This window comes from Chelonus insularis, unplaced genomic scaffold (genome assembly GCF_013357705.1).
Source record: "Chelonus insularis isolate UGA/USDA-ARS -01 unplaced genomic scaffold, ASM1335770v1 contig_403_pilon, whole genome shotgun sequence".
Lineage (NCBI taxonomy): Eukaryota > Metazoa > Arthropoda > Insecta > Hymenoptera > Braconidae > Chelonus > Chelonus insularis.
This window is the reverse complement of record NW_023276560.1, coordinates 263,986-278,095: the sequence shown is the minus strand read 5'-3', so window position 1 is coordinate 278,095 and position 14,110 is coordinate 263,986. Positions and strand designations below refer to the sequence as shown.

General features: G+C 26.8%; 2 protein-coding genes across 5 annotated transcripts in view; one reads left to right on the top strand and one right to left on the bottom strand.

Moving 5' to 3' along the window:
- Positions 1–3,834, bottom strand: part of LOC118068930 (uncharacterized) — a 28,106-nt gene extending 24,272 nt beyond the window's left edge. For both annotated transcript variants that reach the window (XM_035086678.1, XM_035086677.1), the window contains exon 1: positions 3,654–3,834. The gene's annotated coding sequence lies outside the window, so the exon portion shown is untranslated. The remainder of the gene's footprint in view (positions 1–3,653) is intronic.
- A 4,427-nt stretch (positions 3,835–8,261) lies between these two features.
- On the top strand, positions 8,262–13,355 carry Cul3 (cullin 3). 3 transcript variants are annotated; one of them, XM_035086652.1, is made up of 13 exons: positions 8,262–8,329; positions 8,687–8,837; positions 9,756–10,139; positions 10,223–10,426; positions 10,528–10,707; positions 10,783–11,157; positions 11,236–11,406; positions 11,678–11,785; positions 11,870–12,283; positions 12,353–12,522; positions 12,600–12,738; positions 12,837–12,964; positions 13,028–13,355. In XM_035086652.1, exons 2-13 carry the CDS (start codon positions 8,778–8,780, stop codon positions 13,050–13,052), a joined length of 2,358 nt encoding a protein of 785 aa, XP_034942543.1. In that variant the 5' UTR covers positions 8,262–8,329; positions 8,687–8,777; the 3' UTR covers positions 13,053–13,355. The 3 variants fall into 3 exon arrangements, with proteins under 3 accessions (XP_034942543.1, XP_034942542.1, XP_034942541.1); XM_035086651.1 differs by having other exon boundaries at positions 8,278–8,478; XM_035086650.1 differs by lacking the exons at positions 8,262–8,329; positions 8,687–8,837 and adding an exon at positions 9,396–9,608.
- Positions 13,356–14,110: the final 755 nt, after the last annotated feature.

Here is a 14,110-nt window from a genome sequence, read left to right as displayed (position 1 = left end):
GACTGAAGATTATCATCTATTGATTTTAATTGTAATTTTTAATAATTAAATATCGAATCAATATTATATCAGTTAAGTGAATTATTTTTATTATCATTAATTTCCCATTATATTTTTTTGCGTCATAAAATGAACATAGCTATCACTTATGCAAGTACATACTTGCTGTGTAGTTAGTAAGTAAGTAATCTAAATAGAGAGTGGGAATATCCAGAAATAGCATAGGGGTTTATTGGAGGACATTAGCCCGATATCATGTTATGTCTGATGATGATTATATGAAAAGTGTCACTATGTGTTTTCTTTCTTCTGTACCAAGTATTTATTTTTATTTGTCTTTTTTTATTACTTATAAAAATTCATGATTCAATAATTAACTACTTTTAAAACCTGGATTAACGGAAATTCATCAACTATTATTCATTTATTAAATAATTTAAAACTTTGCAAGCTTGTAAAATTTATTATTACCTCTATGTATTTGTTTAATTATTTATCATCACCAAAGAGTATTTTATTTTCAAATAAATCTTTTAATGTTAATTATTCTTTCAATTTAAAATTATTTTTAGTAGTAGGTAGCTACAATCACAAGACAACCTCATTTCATAAATAATTACTAAATAGTCTGGGATATTGAATAAAATAATTTTGAATTGAATTAATAATGCTGTTACCATACCTCCATAGCACTAGTTGCTATTTACTAATATATATACATATATATATATCAAATGACTTTTGAAAAATTTTATTTAAAAAAAAATAAATAAATTCAACTTGATGAATTAATCAAACCTTAAAAAATGTATTGTTGTTAATTTCAAGGGTGTTGAAATGGATGATATGAATAATAAATAAGTTTCATAATTTTTACTGATAAATTGATTTTTCTATAATGTTGAATTAAACTTGTAGAAACGTGACTTGATGTGAAATGCGTTGCTTGGAAATGTTAAAGCTTGATATAGTAAAGGAAGACTGAGAGGATATAAAGCAAGAGAGAAGGAAAACAAGGGTACGTGATGTGTGCTTCATAGATTGCGATTCCATGCGTGATGTCAACTGCGACTGGCGACCACGCGATATGTTATTTTGACTAATCAATCCATATTTACTTGCTTCACCCAGCTTGTTTACTAATAATTCGCTAGAATAGATATCACGTCATCCATAAATAAATAAAATTTATACATATATATATATATGTTTAAGTAGTTATTAATCTTTATTATTATTATCACATCAATTAATGACTGGTAATTTTTATCTATGAGAATTTATTTTCTAAAAAATGAATTTTTTCAAGTAACAATAGTCATTGCTTTTATATCATTTGGGATATTAATCAATCATATTTATAGTTGATATTATCAATGGACTATTAAAAAATAATTTTGATTTTTTTAATATATATATATAACCATTTTAATAGGACAATTTTAATTCTGCTAATGATTTGGATTAAATTTAATTATAGTCTTGAAATAGTTTATCACCTAAGGTATCATTGAGAATAGATTAGAGTCAATCTGACATAAAAAATTATTAGACACTGATCATTTGTGTCACTTTACTTTCAATCTTTCATCAATACTTTATTCATTGTTTTCTCTTTTCAATTATCAATACATTAATTAGTTTTTTTTTATCATTATTAAAAGAATTATTATTTAAATTTAAATACTAATCTTGATAATAATATTAATCCAAACTACTATTTAACATTATTCGATCAAATATTGAACCTCAGGAATATTTGAACATTGAATAAATAATTTAGAAACAAAAACATACTAAACGGATATTCATTTACGTGTTGAAAAAAATTAATAATGATAGTCATTAAAATTATTTCATCACTATATTGATAAAACATTTTTAAAATCAATAAAATCCTCATTTATTATTTTATTAATAATAATAAATTAAATTGAATTAGTATACTTTTCGAAGAAGTAAAAAACAGTCATTGCATAATTTTTATAATGATATTATGAATTATTTAAAAAAAAAAACACGCAGAGAAATGTATAATAAATGATATACATTCTGTCTATATAAGAAAAAATCAATTATTAGAAATGAAATATTTCAATATTATGTAGCAAAGTATTAACATCAAATATTTGTCAAAGGTTATAATTACAGTTTGAGAATAGAATGAAAAAAGGTCACATCAGATAAAAAAAAAACAACTAAAAGTGACCATGAAATGCAAGAATAAAAGGATAATCATAAGGTGAAATGATATTGATGAGCATATTCAATGTTAAGGTTTATTGATTTTTAACATAAATACGTGGCATTTGAAATATATTAGAAATAATAATTTAAACATTTCAAAATAGCTCATTTGTTGAATTAAGTCGAATTTTAATGATCTGTTATCTTAAAAATAAATGCAAAAAAAAAAATTCATCATATATGAATGAAATGAGCTCTGCAGGTGACTTATCGATCCGATAAACAACTCTTTTTATGGATCGATTTTCATTTATATGTTAAAAAGATTCATCTTCATAAGGAAATTTTACTTTTTCAGGTTGATGTTTGTTCTATTTAATTCCAACATCTTTCCACTTCGTATTCATTAATGAAATTTTTTTTACTATTACCTTATCTATATCCGCTAATTCTTCATTTAATAAATTTAATTAAATACTTTTACTTTTGACATTATTAAATAGAAAATTACAAGGCTCAATTACTTATTAATATTACTATAATCATTTTAATTCTTACAATTATTTTTACTGGCTCACCGATATCATCTATTCTAGTTATTATAATTATTGTTTTAAAATAAAACATTTATGCATTTAATAAATAATATTTTCTAATTTTTATAAAAGAATCATTTTTAAAAATTGATGTAACGTTCATTTAATTTCTCTCATAAATTTAATTTGCAAATGAATTGTCAGAAAATATTTTTTAACATTCTATAAAATATATACAAATAATTATACCTGTCACTCGCATAATGTTGCATTCAAATAATTATTTTTTTTTACAGCTTGCTGTCATAAACTGAACTTTTAAATTTCATTTCACTAAAGAATAAAAATGATACTTTTTAAAACGAAAACTTTGAAAATATTTGTAATATTTTTATCATATGGATTTAAATCAATTTCTTAACTTTTCAACTCATATAATAATGTGTGATATATAATTAAATATCATCTCATGTAAAGCTTAATCATGGAAACTAATTATTTCAACCCTTATCATCTACAATAATTAGTCTCATGTAAATTAATACCAAACATTACTGTATTAATGGTATGAAAATGTTTAAGCCATAATTTCATCAACAAAATTACTGAAACATTGTCTTTTTCTAATTAATTAAATAAGATAATTGAAGTTTATACATGTTCAAGGTGTTATCAAAAGTTAATCAAAACTGGTGAACATAATACAGCAATCGGAGTAGAGATGATACGTGTTTAGTCCGACGAATTCTCTTTGCATTTCACCTCTCAAACCTTCATTCCTATCATCCTTTAGACTCATTATTTCCATCAAACACTTGTTTGACTCAACTTCCTATTTTAATTTATTCCACTACATAATTCATTACAAATTGAAAGAAAAAAAAATTCCTTACTACTACTACTAACAAATAGAATAATTCTGATGCTTACCAATTTCTCTAGTATGGATGTCGAATAAGAACTAGGTTTATTTTTTTGGTAACAAAGAATCACTATTTTCGCGATGTATAATGCAAGATGAAAAATTAGATAGAATTTCGTTAAAGTGATGTTAACAGAAAATATACGAACCGGTAATAGACAAACGTATGTCACGTCGTCGCGTGCCAACTGAAAGCGTCAACGCCTCCTTGTGCAGAGCGTCGCGACGCTCATATCGGACCGGCGCATCTCAAACCTCCCACTACTGATATCTTTCACTGCGTACGCGTATGTATCCACGTGGAACGCAATTGTCGAGTTATCAATAAAAAGAAATAAATTGCATGGTTAAGAGAGAGAGAGAGAGAGCGAGAGAAAGAGAAAAAGTTATATAAAGTTGAAGGTGGAACATTAAAAAATATTTATAGAGTACATGATATAGGAAGCTTCTTCTTGGATGTTATTTCATTTTTTCAAGTAGTTGTCAATAAATAGATTCAAGTTTTTAACCAAGAACATATGATTGATTTTAAAAGCTTACATTTCTATCAAAAATAAATCATTTTATGATACTCGTTATTTTATCTTACAATTATTTTTCTATCCTTTAAACTACTCTCTAAAAAATAATTCCCTTTTTATGGTTAAATAAAAGAAGACATTAAAATGTCACTAAAACTAATGAGAAAGATATTTATTCGAAATTAATTAAAAATTCATGAGATTGTTTAGAAATAAAAGATAAATAAAATTTAGAATAAATTTTTAAAGAGTACCCAAATTTAGGGTAATTATATCTATCACGCAAACTTGTTATTTAATAATACACCTCTCAATATTTTAATGTTGTTCTGAATTCCATGTGATGAAAATAAATATCAAGTTCACTGAACTGAAAGAGAAGAGGGGTATTTGAATAACATAAAGTACGTGTTATTATGATTATTTTATCAAAGTGAAAATTTTTCATTTCCTTTTACAACTGATCAAATATATAAAAAGCATCAAGATGATTTTCCTATTTTACTACTCAAAAATACTTATATTGTGAGTAAGTATACCGTACATGAATGATAGAAGATAAATGAATGGTTCAAATAAATACTTTCGATGAAAAATCAAAATCTACCCATCCTCATATACTTCTTACGATGACGTGTCTACTCTTTAACTCCTACGTATTTAATTGAAAAAAAATATTTTCAAAGTTATTCTCTATTACGTTATCCATGTAATGTCCAAGTATTTAAAAATATATTCTTTCTCTTGCTCTAGATATTTTTAAAACAAAAAGTACACTTCAATAGTGAATTCATTGAAATTCTTCAAAAATACTTTTGTCAATTTAATAAAATATACGTTGACAAACATTCAAAAGACATCTTTTGTTTTTTGTTATTATTCTTCATCCTTTATTACTTTTATTTTTCCATATTATTCAAAGTAAAATTTGATATTTTTTTAGTAACATTGATTTTCTTTAAATTCGCAATTTCTCTTCTTTCAACTATCCTTGACCATCCGACGTAATCCAGACGTTTTATATTACTGACATCACATTGCCTATTCTACCATTTATTTATATAGATAATATTTCCGAAGTAATGTTTCATGATGGTGTGATTTTATGCAGAAAATAAAAATTTTTTACGAGAATATTGATGCCGTTTGAAAAATATTTTCTTTTCATTTATTTTTATCCTTTAGTAAATAAAAAGCATCACAATGAAGTTCATGAATTATTTTTTGAAAAAAAAAAGAAAAAAAAATATCTATTTATTTAATTTTGTTCACAAAATGGCAAGAAAAATCTGCTGAATTTGAAAAAAATAGAACGTTGATGTGTATAAGGTGAAAAAACCCAGAGGGGACAAAAGTTTACCAGGTCACAGTATTATTGAGGAAAAGAAATGAATGTAATCAAGATACACATCAAGTAATGTCGAGTGAAAGATTTGTTAAAAGACAAAGCCTAATAAAAATATCAAAGACTTTGAATCATCTGTTTGATTAATCAATCTTTGATTAAGAAATACAAAATCCATATCATACGAAAAAAGAAGGTTCATTGATTTGTATTAAATTTCAAATACTTGCAAATGATATGATACTTGATCAGATTCTAATTAATCTCGTCAAACATAATGACTAATTAATCAGTTATCTGTACTTATTCAAGTATTTAAATAATGATTCAGAGTTTAATTAAATTTTATTTCCGCACTATTATTGTAAATGCTCATTAGCATTACCAACTGTCTTCAGTAAAAATGTACTTGCAAAATTGAAATGGAAAAAACTTGGAAAGCACTTACCTATCAACGAAAAATTTTCATCAAAAAAACCAAGTCAAATGCAAGTTTTAAATGTTGAGGATGTAATTCAAAGTGCGGTGATCTTTTTCCGGACTCAGTGATTTCCCTCAGGCCTGTGAGTGCTCTTCCGGGTCTTGCATCTCCTTTTATCACTGAAAAACAACATCCGATGGCTTCAGGAGCTTCCTCTGCATTCTGACGTCATTTTATGTCACTGTAAATAAATAAAATACTTTAAATGACATTAAATAAAAAATGTTATATTTTTTTTAAACAGTATGAAAATAGTTATCTACCTACATAAAATTAATCACTATATTAATAAGATATATTTTTAAATCTTTAGATTCTATCATGAGACGATAATCATGTTTGCTTTTTTGCATCATTACTTCATTATTCTTCAGTGTAAATAATGTGCTAGATGGCAGCTAGAATAGAATCAGTTAATGTTCCATCAAGAATTTTTTTCTAGCATACACGTAGTGCAAAAGCCGTTGGGTACTGTAGAGATACGAGAATGTAATAACAAGCATGGATATCTCAGCAGGATTGACGCTCGTTAAATAGTAATTGGAAATTACAAGCGCACAATTTAATAACAAACCATACCAGCGTTAGTGTCATCTACATCATTATTGCTTTCTCTATCTATCTCTTTTGCTTTGCCATCGTATGTTGTGTGTTTCATCCAGATCATTTTATTTGCATTAGTATCAACCGTAATATCGCCACAAATCCTTTTCGAACACAATTATGAACGTCTTTACAGCTAAATTCCATTATCTGTAATAATTTTGAACATGAATAGTCAGATGTGAACACAATGCAATTGTAAAGTTAAATGTGATAAATTAGAGCTGTCGAAAATTCTCTAGAGGAAGTTATTGCTGATGGAGCAGGCGCTCAGACATAGGAATTTTGTAGAGAAAGAGACAATGTCCCTCTAGGGATACAATCGAATACACTACTGTACCATTGTTAAGGGAGAAACTGACCTCAACAACAAGTGGCTGTAATCTATGTTTTACATTATATTTAAACTTATCTTAATAGCCTATTTTTATCAATTACTTTCGTCATTTTTTTTCTATCCTTTTCAAACAATTTCGGACTAATCAATAAAAATTTCTTGTCCAATGCCATTAATTATCACATTAATTATTAATCTATTGTATTCAATTTTATAATGTAGAGATTATAATTTTGATTATCAATTATTACATCAATTGTTTCATGGTCCCTTAACTCCTACAGTTGATAGGAAAATAATTGATTAATTCATATAAATGATTATGTTTCATAAATGAAAACAAATGTAATATTCAAAACATTTTTCCAGCTCCATCAGCAAGCTGGCTAATTGACAAGATTTTTGTGCTACACAATAACCAATTTGCTAATTAAATTGATCGTAAATATTTAAAAGTAATTGTATTACTTGAAGCTCGGGCAATTTAATTAACCGAACCAATCGAAATTTTCCCTCAAATCCATCACGTGTGCCAAGTGTCGTCCTCCAAACAACTATAACGAAAGTAAAATAAAAATAGGCCAAGGTCCGTTTAATCTAACGATGAAAATCATCTTCAATGGCTTTTTACTTACACTACTCATAACTTAATCGCTATTTCTATTCTTATATTTTAGCCCTCTTCTATTTCATAATGTTTATTTCACTTTTGTTTCTACTTATATCCTATTTAATTGATCGATACAAGTCAATAGGTTTGATCACCGGTCTACATGTACAACTTTTGGCTTCTTTTCTTCCCAGTACCATTCATTTAATCCATAATACAACAAAAAACACTAATAATGTCAATATAAATTTAAAGGTTATAAACATAAACTTGAATATTAATATTTTAAGTTTTCGGTTTAGATTATTATTGAAATTCATTTAATATATGAACATAGCGGTTCAATAAATGATATCGTTTTCTAAACTCTATCAAAGAAGAAGCTTACCATTATTATTGTCTAACTGTAAATGTGGTATTTATAAAGAATATTCTATTTGTTGTAGAAGCTGTTCTTTAATAAAATTTTTAATTTTTATTATTAAATTGTCAATTATATTAGACTTTTCCTTGTTTAATCGAATTGATTCAAACAATAACAATCTAAACATGAATTGAGAGAAGACTCTTTGTTACAATAAATGGCTTTTGTTGTCGGAACTTGTTTTTACCGATAGAAATCAAGCTCAGTCGGTAATTTACCATCAAGGATACCGACCGTAAAATTTGGTAGTAGTTTTCGATATTATCACCAGAGTTATTTTAATCGTCTCATCAACCCCATTCCAAGATGGCTACCACATTTGTGTAATTTCTGACGCGTTTGTACGCCCCATACGTGATTTAGGTATATATAGTTCAGTGTTTGGCTCCCTTTCCCCTCATTTTGCCCACTGGGCATAAGAACAAACCTTTTCATGTCTCGTTTTTCTTCTTACAAATGTGTTTTAAGTAAAATAATAGACATCCCATCTCCTAGCTCGAGATTGCGGATAGGTAAGTCCGCCAACACTTTCTTACTCTTTCTCCTTTCTCTTTGCTTTCCGTAGTCTCGGCATTCACTTGTTCTTTATTTTCTACTTTCTTTCATATTTTATCCATCCAATTATCAAGTTAATACAGCCTTGCAAATGTTTATAAGAGTATATTATTAAACTATTAACAGTTAAATTGTGTTGTCATTATTTTTTTTTTTTTTTCACAGACTGACATTACTGGTTCGAGCTTGGATCAAATTTATTTTTATTTATTTTTTATTCTGTTGTGAAACTGTCGTATTCAAACACTATATCGAAATGATGAAAGGTGGTTCTTTGCCGAAAAAGGAGAGCAAAATGCGCATACGTGCTTTTCCGGTAAGTTTATTTATTATGTTTATTATTATCATCATCTTACTTTCTTTTGTGACAGTGAAATTCTGCACTCGTGGTTTTAGCTTATATGTATTGTTCCAGTTATCGTTTTCACTATAATCTGAATATTCTTCGATTAAGTACAGTACTTTAAGTTAATAAAGATTTTTTTTCTTTGTTATTTGACATATCTTTTATTTATTTTCCATCATGTAGTTTAATATTAATTTTATAATCATATCAATTAAATTTAACGTCAACAAATGAATTATTTATCAATTCATTGCGAGTTTGTAATAAAGCGGAAAAGATTTTTTATTAATTAGTTATTTATTTAGTAACTGAAATTGTCTTTCAATTAAATAAATGACTGTTGTGACAAAATGAGGTTATTTTATATAAAACTTGAGCTTGTCAATTTTTCAAAATTAATTCAAGTTAACGTTAGTGTTTATTAAATATTTTTGTATAATATTTATATTTATTAGTATAAGAACAATAAACTATGATAAATTAAAATTTAAATAATAAATTTATTCGAAGAACAGATCAATGAGATCTGGCTGCCAATCATCAATGGCGATGTTTCACATGCAATTCTTTGTGTATGAACGTGACAAGATTTGTAATCAATAACAAGTTTGCTCAAGTCATTATTAATATTTTCAAAATATGGATCGAAATTTATGGAGAACAAATAGCCACAAAAAAATTAAAACTGTCAAAAAATTAAACAAATCTCCTAGATCTAAAATTCTTTTTGTTCCTGAACCTGTAAGATATTTTATTAATATTAATACCCTAATATTATAAATTAAATAATTGACACAAATTGTATAATAAATAATAATTATGACAATTAACTTATTATTAATTTATTTTACCATTTTAAAATTAATTATTATTTTAATAATTTTCTAGACCTCCGTCGACGAAAAGTACGTTGAAAGCATTTGGACGTTGCTGAAGAATGCCATTCAAGAAATTCAGAAGAAAAACAATTCAGGTCTCAGCTTTGAAGAACTTTATCGAAATGCATATACGATGGTTCTTCATAAATATGGAGAAAGACTCTACACAGGTTTAAAAGAAGTTGTTACACAACATCTAGAGAATAAAGTGCGTGAAGATGTTCTTCATTCACTTCACAATAATTTCCTACAAACATTGAATCAAGCATGGAATGATCATACAACGTCCATGACGATGATCAGGGATATTTTGATGTATATGGATCGAGTTTATGTACAACAAAATGACGTAGATAATGTATATAATCTCGGTCTGATTATTTTTCGAGATCAGGTATATAATAATTTAGTTTTTCATCGATTTAATTAAATAATAGTGTATAATAATTAAAATTAATTAAACATTTTATATTTCAGGTTGTTCGATATGGTTGTGTAAGAGATCATTTGCGAGAAACTTTGTTAGGAATGGTTGCACGAGAAAGAAGAGGAGAAGTCGTTGATCGTATGGCTATAAAAAATGCATGTCAAATGTTGATGTGTTTAGGAATCAACAATCGTTTAGTTTATGAAGAAGATTTCGAAAGACCGTTCTTACAGCAGAGTGCTGAATTTTATAGAGTTAGTTTAATAATATATTTCTGTTTTTCTCACGAGCATCAAAATGAATATTTATTTTTTATTAATAAAAAAAAAATCAATCGTATAAAATTCATTTCTAGATGGAATCTCAAAAGTTTTTAGCAGAAAATAGTGCGTCGGTGTACATAAAAAAAGTAGAAGCTAGAATAGCTGAGGAATCTGAAAGAGCAAAACATTATCTGGATGAATCGACGGAATCACGAATAGTAGAAGTTGTAGAAGAAGAGCTCATAAAAAATCACATGAGAACCATAGTGGAGGTGTATCAAATTTGCTAGTGTTGAGTATTCTTATTGAAACAATGTGAAGCTAAATATTCCATTGTGTATTTTTAGATGGAAAATAGTGGTGTGGTACACATGCTCAAAAATCAAAAGACAGGTGACTTGAGCTGTATGTATAAGCTCTTCTCTCGAGTAACAGATGGATTACGTACAGTTTGTGATTGTGTGTCACAATTTTTACGAGAACAAGGTCGATCTATGGTCCAGGAAGAACAAGATTCCACAACAAATGCTGTCAATTTCGTACAGAATCTTTTAGATCTTAAAGAAAGATTTGATCATTTTCTTCATTACTCTTTCAATAATGATAGACTTTTTAAACAAATGATTGTGTCAGACTTTGAATATTTTCTTAATTTAAATTCAAAAAGTCCGGAATATCTTTCATTATTTATTGACGACAAGTTAAAGAAAGGTGTCAAAGGGGTATGTTTTTTTAACAAAATAAACTTTAGTCATTTTTTTGGCATTGAGTTTTTTGTTAAATTTTCATATCAATTGTAGATGACGGAACAAGAAATAGAAGGAATTCTTGATAAAACAATGGTTTTATTTAGATTTCTTCAAGAAAAAGATGTATTTGAGCGATACTACAAACAACACTTGGCGAAACGTTTACTATTAAATAAATCTGTCTCAGATGACAGTGAAAAAAACATGATATCAAAGCTAAAGGTATTAAATATTTAATTTTTATTAAATTAATTCATTTATGAAAACAAAATTGATATTTTCTTAGTTTACAATCTATCCGAAAAGACAAAAGAGATTTTATCGTTTCAAAGAAATTTGGAAACGAAAGAGTAAAATTTGATCGTTACTATTATGAAGATTGCGATCTAGTGATAAAATTCTTGTTCATTACGTCTTTATATTTTTAATGTAATTAGAGAAATTTTTTTTTTCTTCAATCATACGCGTAACTCAAGAATTTGTTTTTTTTTAGACTGAGTGTGGCTGTCAATTTACATCTAAACTAGAAGGCATGTTTAAAGATATAACAATTAGTAATACAATTATGGATGAATTCAAAGATCATGTTCAAGCATCTGGGGTATGTAATGTTTTTTTAAAAATAACAATTACGAAAAAATTTTAATGGATACAAAAGTTAAAAGAATCTTTTTATTGTTTAAAGTTAAATCTCCGCGGTGTGGACTTGAGTGTACGAGTGTTAACAACAGGTTTTTGGCCAACACAATCAGCTACGCCAAAGTGTAGTATGCCGCCCGCAGCTCGTGACGCCTTTGATACTTTCCGTCGTTTTTATCTCGCCAAACACAGCGGTAGACAACTGACACTTCAACCGCAACTTGGTTCAGCTGATCTTAACGCCGTTTTCTACGGACCACGGAAAGAAGAGAATTCCAGTTTACAGACACCATCATCTACAAGCTCAATTAGCAGTGGTAATGGCACCAATCCTAGTGGTAATCTCCTTAGTCAACGCACTAGTTGTAATGGAAATACCAGAAAACATATAATTCAAGTTTCCACCTACCAAATGTGTGTTCTAATGTTATTTAACAATAATGATCAATTGAGTTATGAGGTGAATTTTTTTATTCATTCACTCAGTAATAAACTATTTCATAAATTAAAATATTGGTTAACATTATAGGAAATACAAAATGAGACAAACATTCCGGAGAGAGACTTAGTAAGAGCGTTACAATCATTAGCCATGGGTAAAGCTGCACAAAGAATTTTGCTTAAACATCCACGGTCAAAAGAAATTGAACCAACTCATTGGTTTACTGTTAACGATAGTTTTACTAGTAAATTACACAGGTATTTGCTAACAATTTATTTTGTTTAAAATTATAATTTTAGAGTATTTCCGTATAATATTATTTATATTATTTCAGAGTTAAAATTCAGACAGTAGCAGCCAAAGGTGAGTCCGAGCCAGAAAGAAAAGAAACAAGAAATAAAGTTGATGAAGATAGAAAGCATGAAATTGAAGCAGCTATTGTAAGAATTATGAAAGCTCGTAAACGTATGCCGGTAAGTATTAATATTTGACAATCAAATGATATTTTGATGATTTGTGATATTTTTAATAGAACTTTTCATTAATTTTATTATTTTTATAAATTTTTCAGCATAATATTCTTGTAACTGAAGTAACGGAACAACTACGTGCACGATTTTTACCATCACCGATGATTATCAAAAAACGTATAGAAGGATTAATAGAAAGAGAATATCTAGCGCGAACTCCAGAGGACAGGTAAATATTAAGTACAATTAAAAATTTATTTTCTATTGAATGATGGTTTATCATTGTTAACAGAAAAGTGTACACTTACGTCGCTTAATATGGAACTCGCATTTGTACAAACACGTGAGTAACCGAGCCACAACCACTCAATTCTGAAGGAGTGAAGTGAATGATAAAATATAAAAAAAAGGGAAAAATATAATAAGAGATTGAAAAGAAAAAAAAATTATAAATTGATACGTGAAACATGGTGTCGTTTCTTCGTTTGAAAATTTCACTACATTCGGACTCAAGTAATCTTTGTCCGTGTAATAGTATAACAATTTACCAATAAGATTAAGAAAAAAATTTTAAGAATATTATTAAATATCAATGAAATAATTATAACAGATTTAAATTATTCACGACATATTGAGACGAATATATCATTTTTACATATTATTACCTTTCCCATTTCCCTTGGGATCTATTAAAATGAAAAAAAAAAAAAAATTTATGTGAATAAAACAGGTAAATACACCATTTCTTCGAGTCTAATTTAATATTAAAGTAATATTAGCAATATAAATGAATTTTTTGTTTTAATTGATAAAAAAGAATCGCTAAACGTACTTTTCAATAATTTATTATTTTCATTACGTACTAAATTATTTGAACTGATAAATTATTGATAACAGCTGTAAATAAATGATATATAAAATATTATTTGAATATTTAGATATTGAATTTTTAATCCAACATTTGGATTTTGTCGGATTATTCGTTAAAAAATTCAACGCTTTTCTCATTTAGATATGTGCTTTTATGTATTGTTTAATTACATTAATTAATGATTAATAATTATTGTGTAAATAAATAATTATAATTTATTATTTATCCCTTCAAACGGTAGATCATGATTTATCATTTTTGAATGAAGTAAAATATATTTTTTCTATGTTTTTATTCTTTAGTAAAATTCACAATTGTATGAAATATACTATTTATAATAACTATCTGCAGATTTATTAAACAAAAAAAAAAAAGTTTTATTGTAATTTATGAAGAATTTAATTTTTTTAAGAACACAAAAAAAAAAAAACGTAGTTTTTTATTTAAAAAATTATTTAAATTTTGAAATCAACTTTCGTATTTATATAAAAATCATGAAAATTT

Excerpts from the sequence above, each read along its gene's own strand:
- Cul3 (XM_035086650.1), top strand. The coding sequence starts at position 9,507 with ATGGATCGAAATTTATGGAGAACAAATAGCCACAAAAAAATTAAAACT. Across the intron at positions 11,158-11,235 it reads TAAAGAAAGGTGTCAAAGGG|ATGACGGAACAAGAAATAGA; the intron begins GTATGTTTTTTT and ends TATCAATTGTAG. Across the intron at positions 11,407-11,677 it reads ACATGATATCAAAGCTAAAG|ACTGAGTGTGGCTGTCAATT; the intron begins GTATTAAATATT and ends GTTTTTTTTTAG.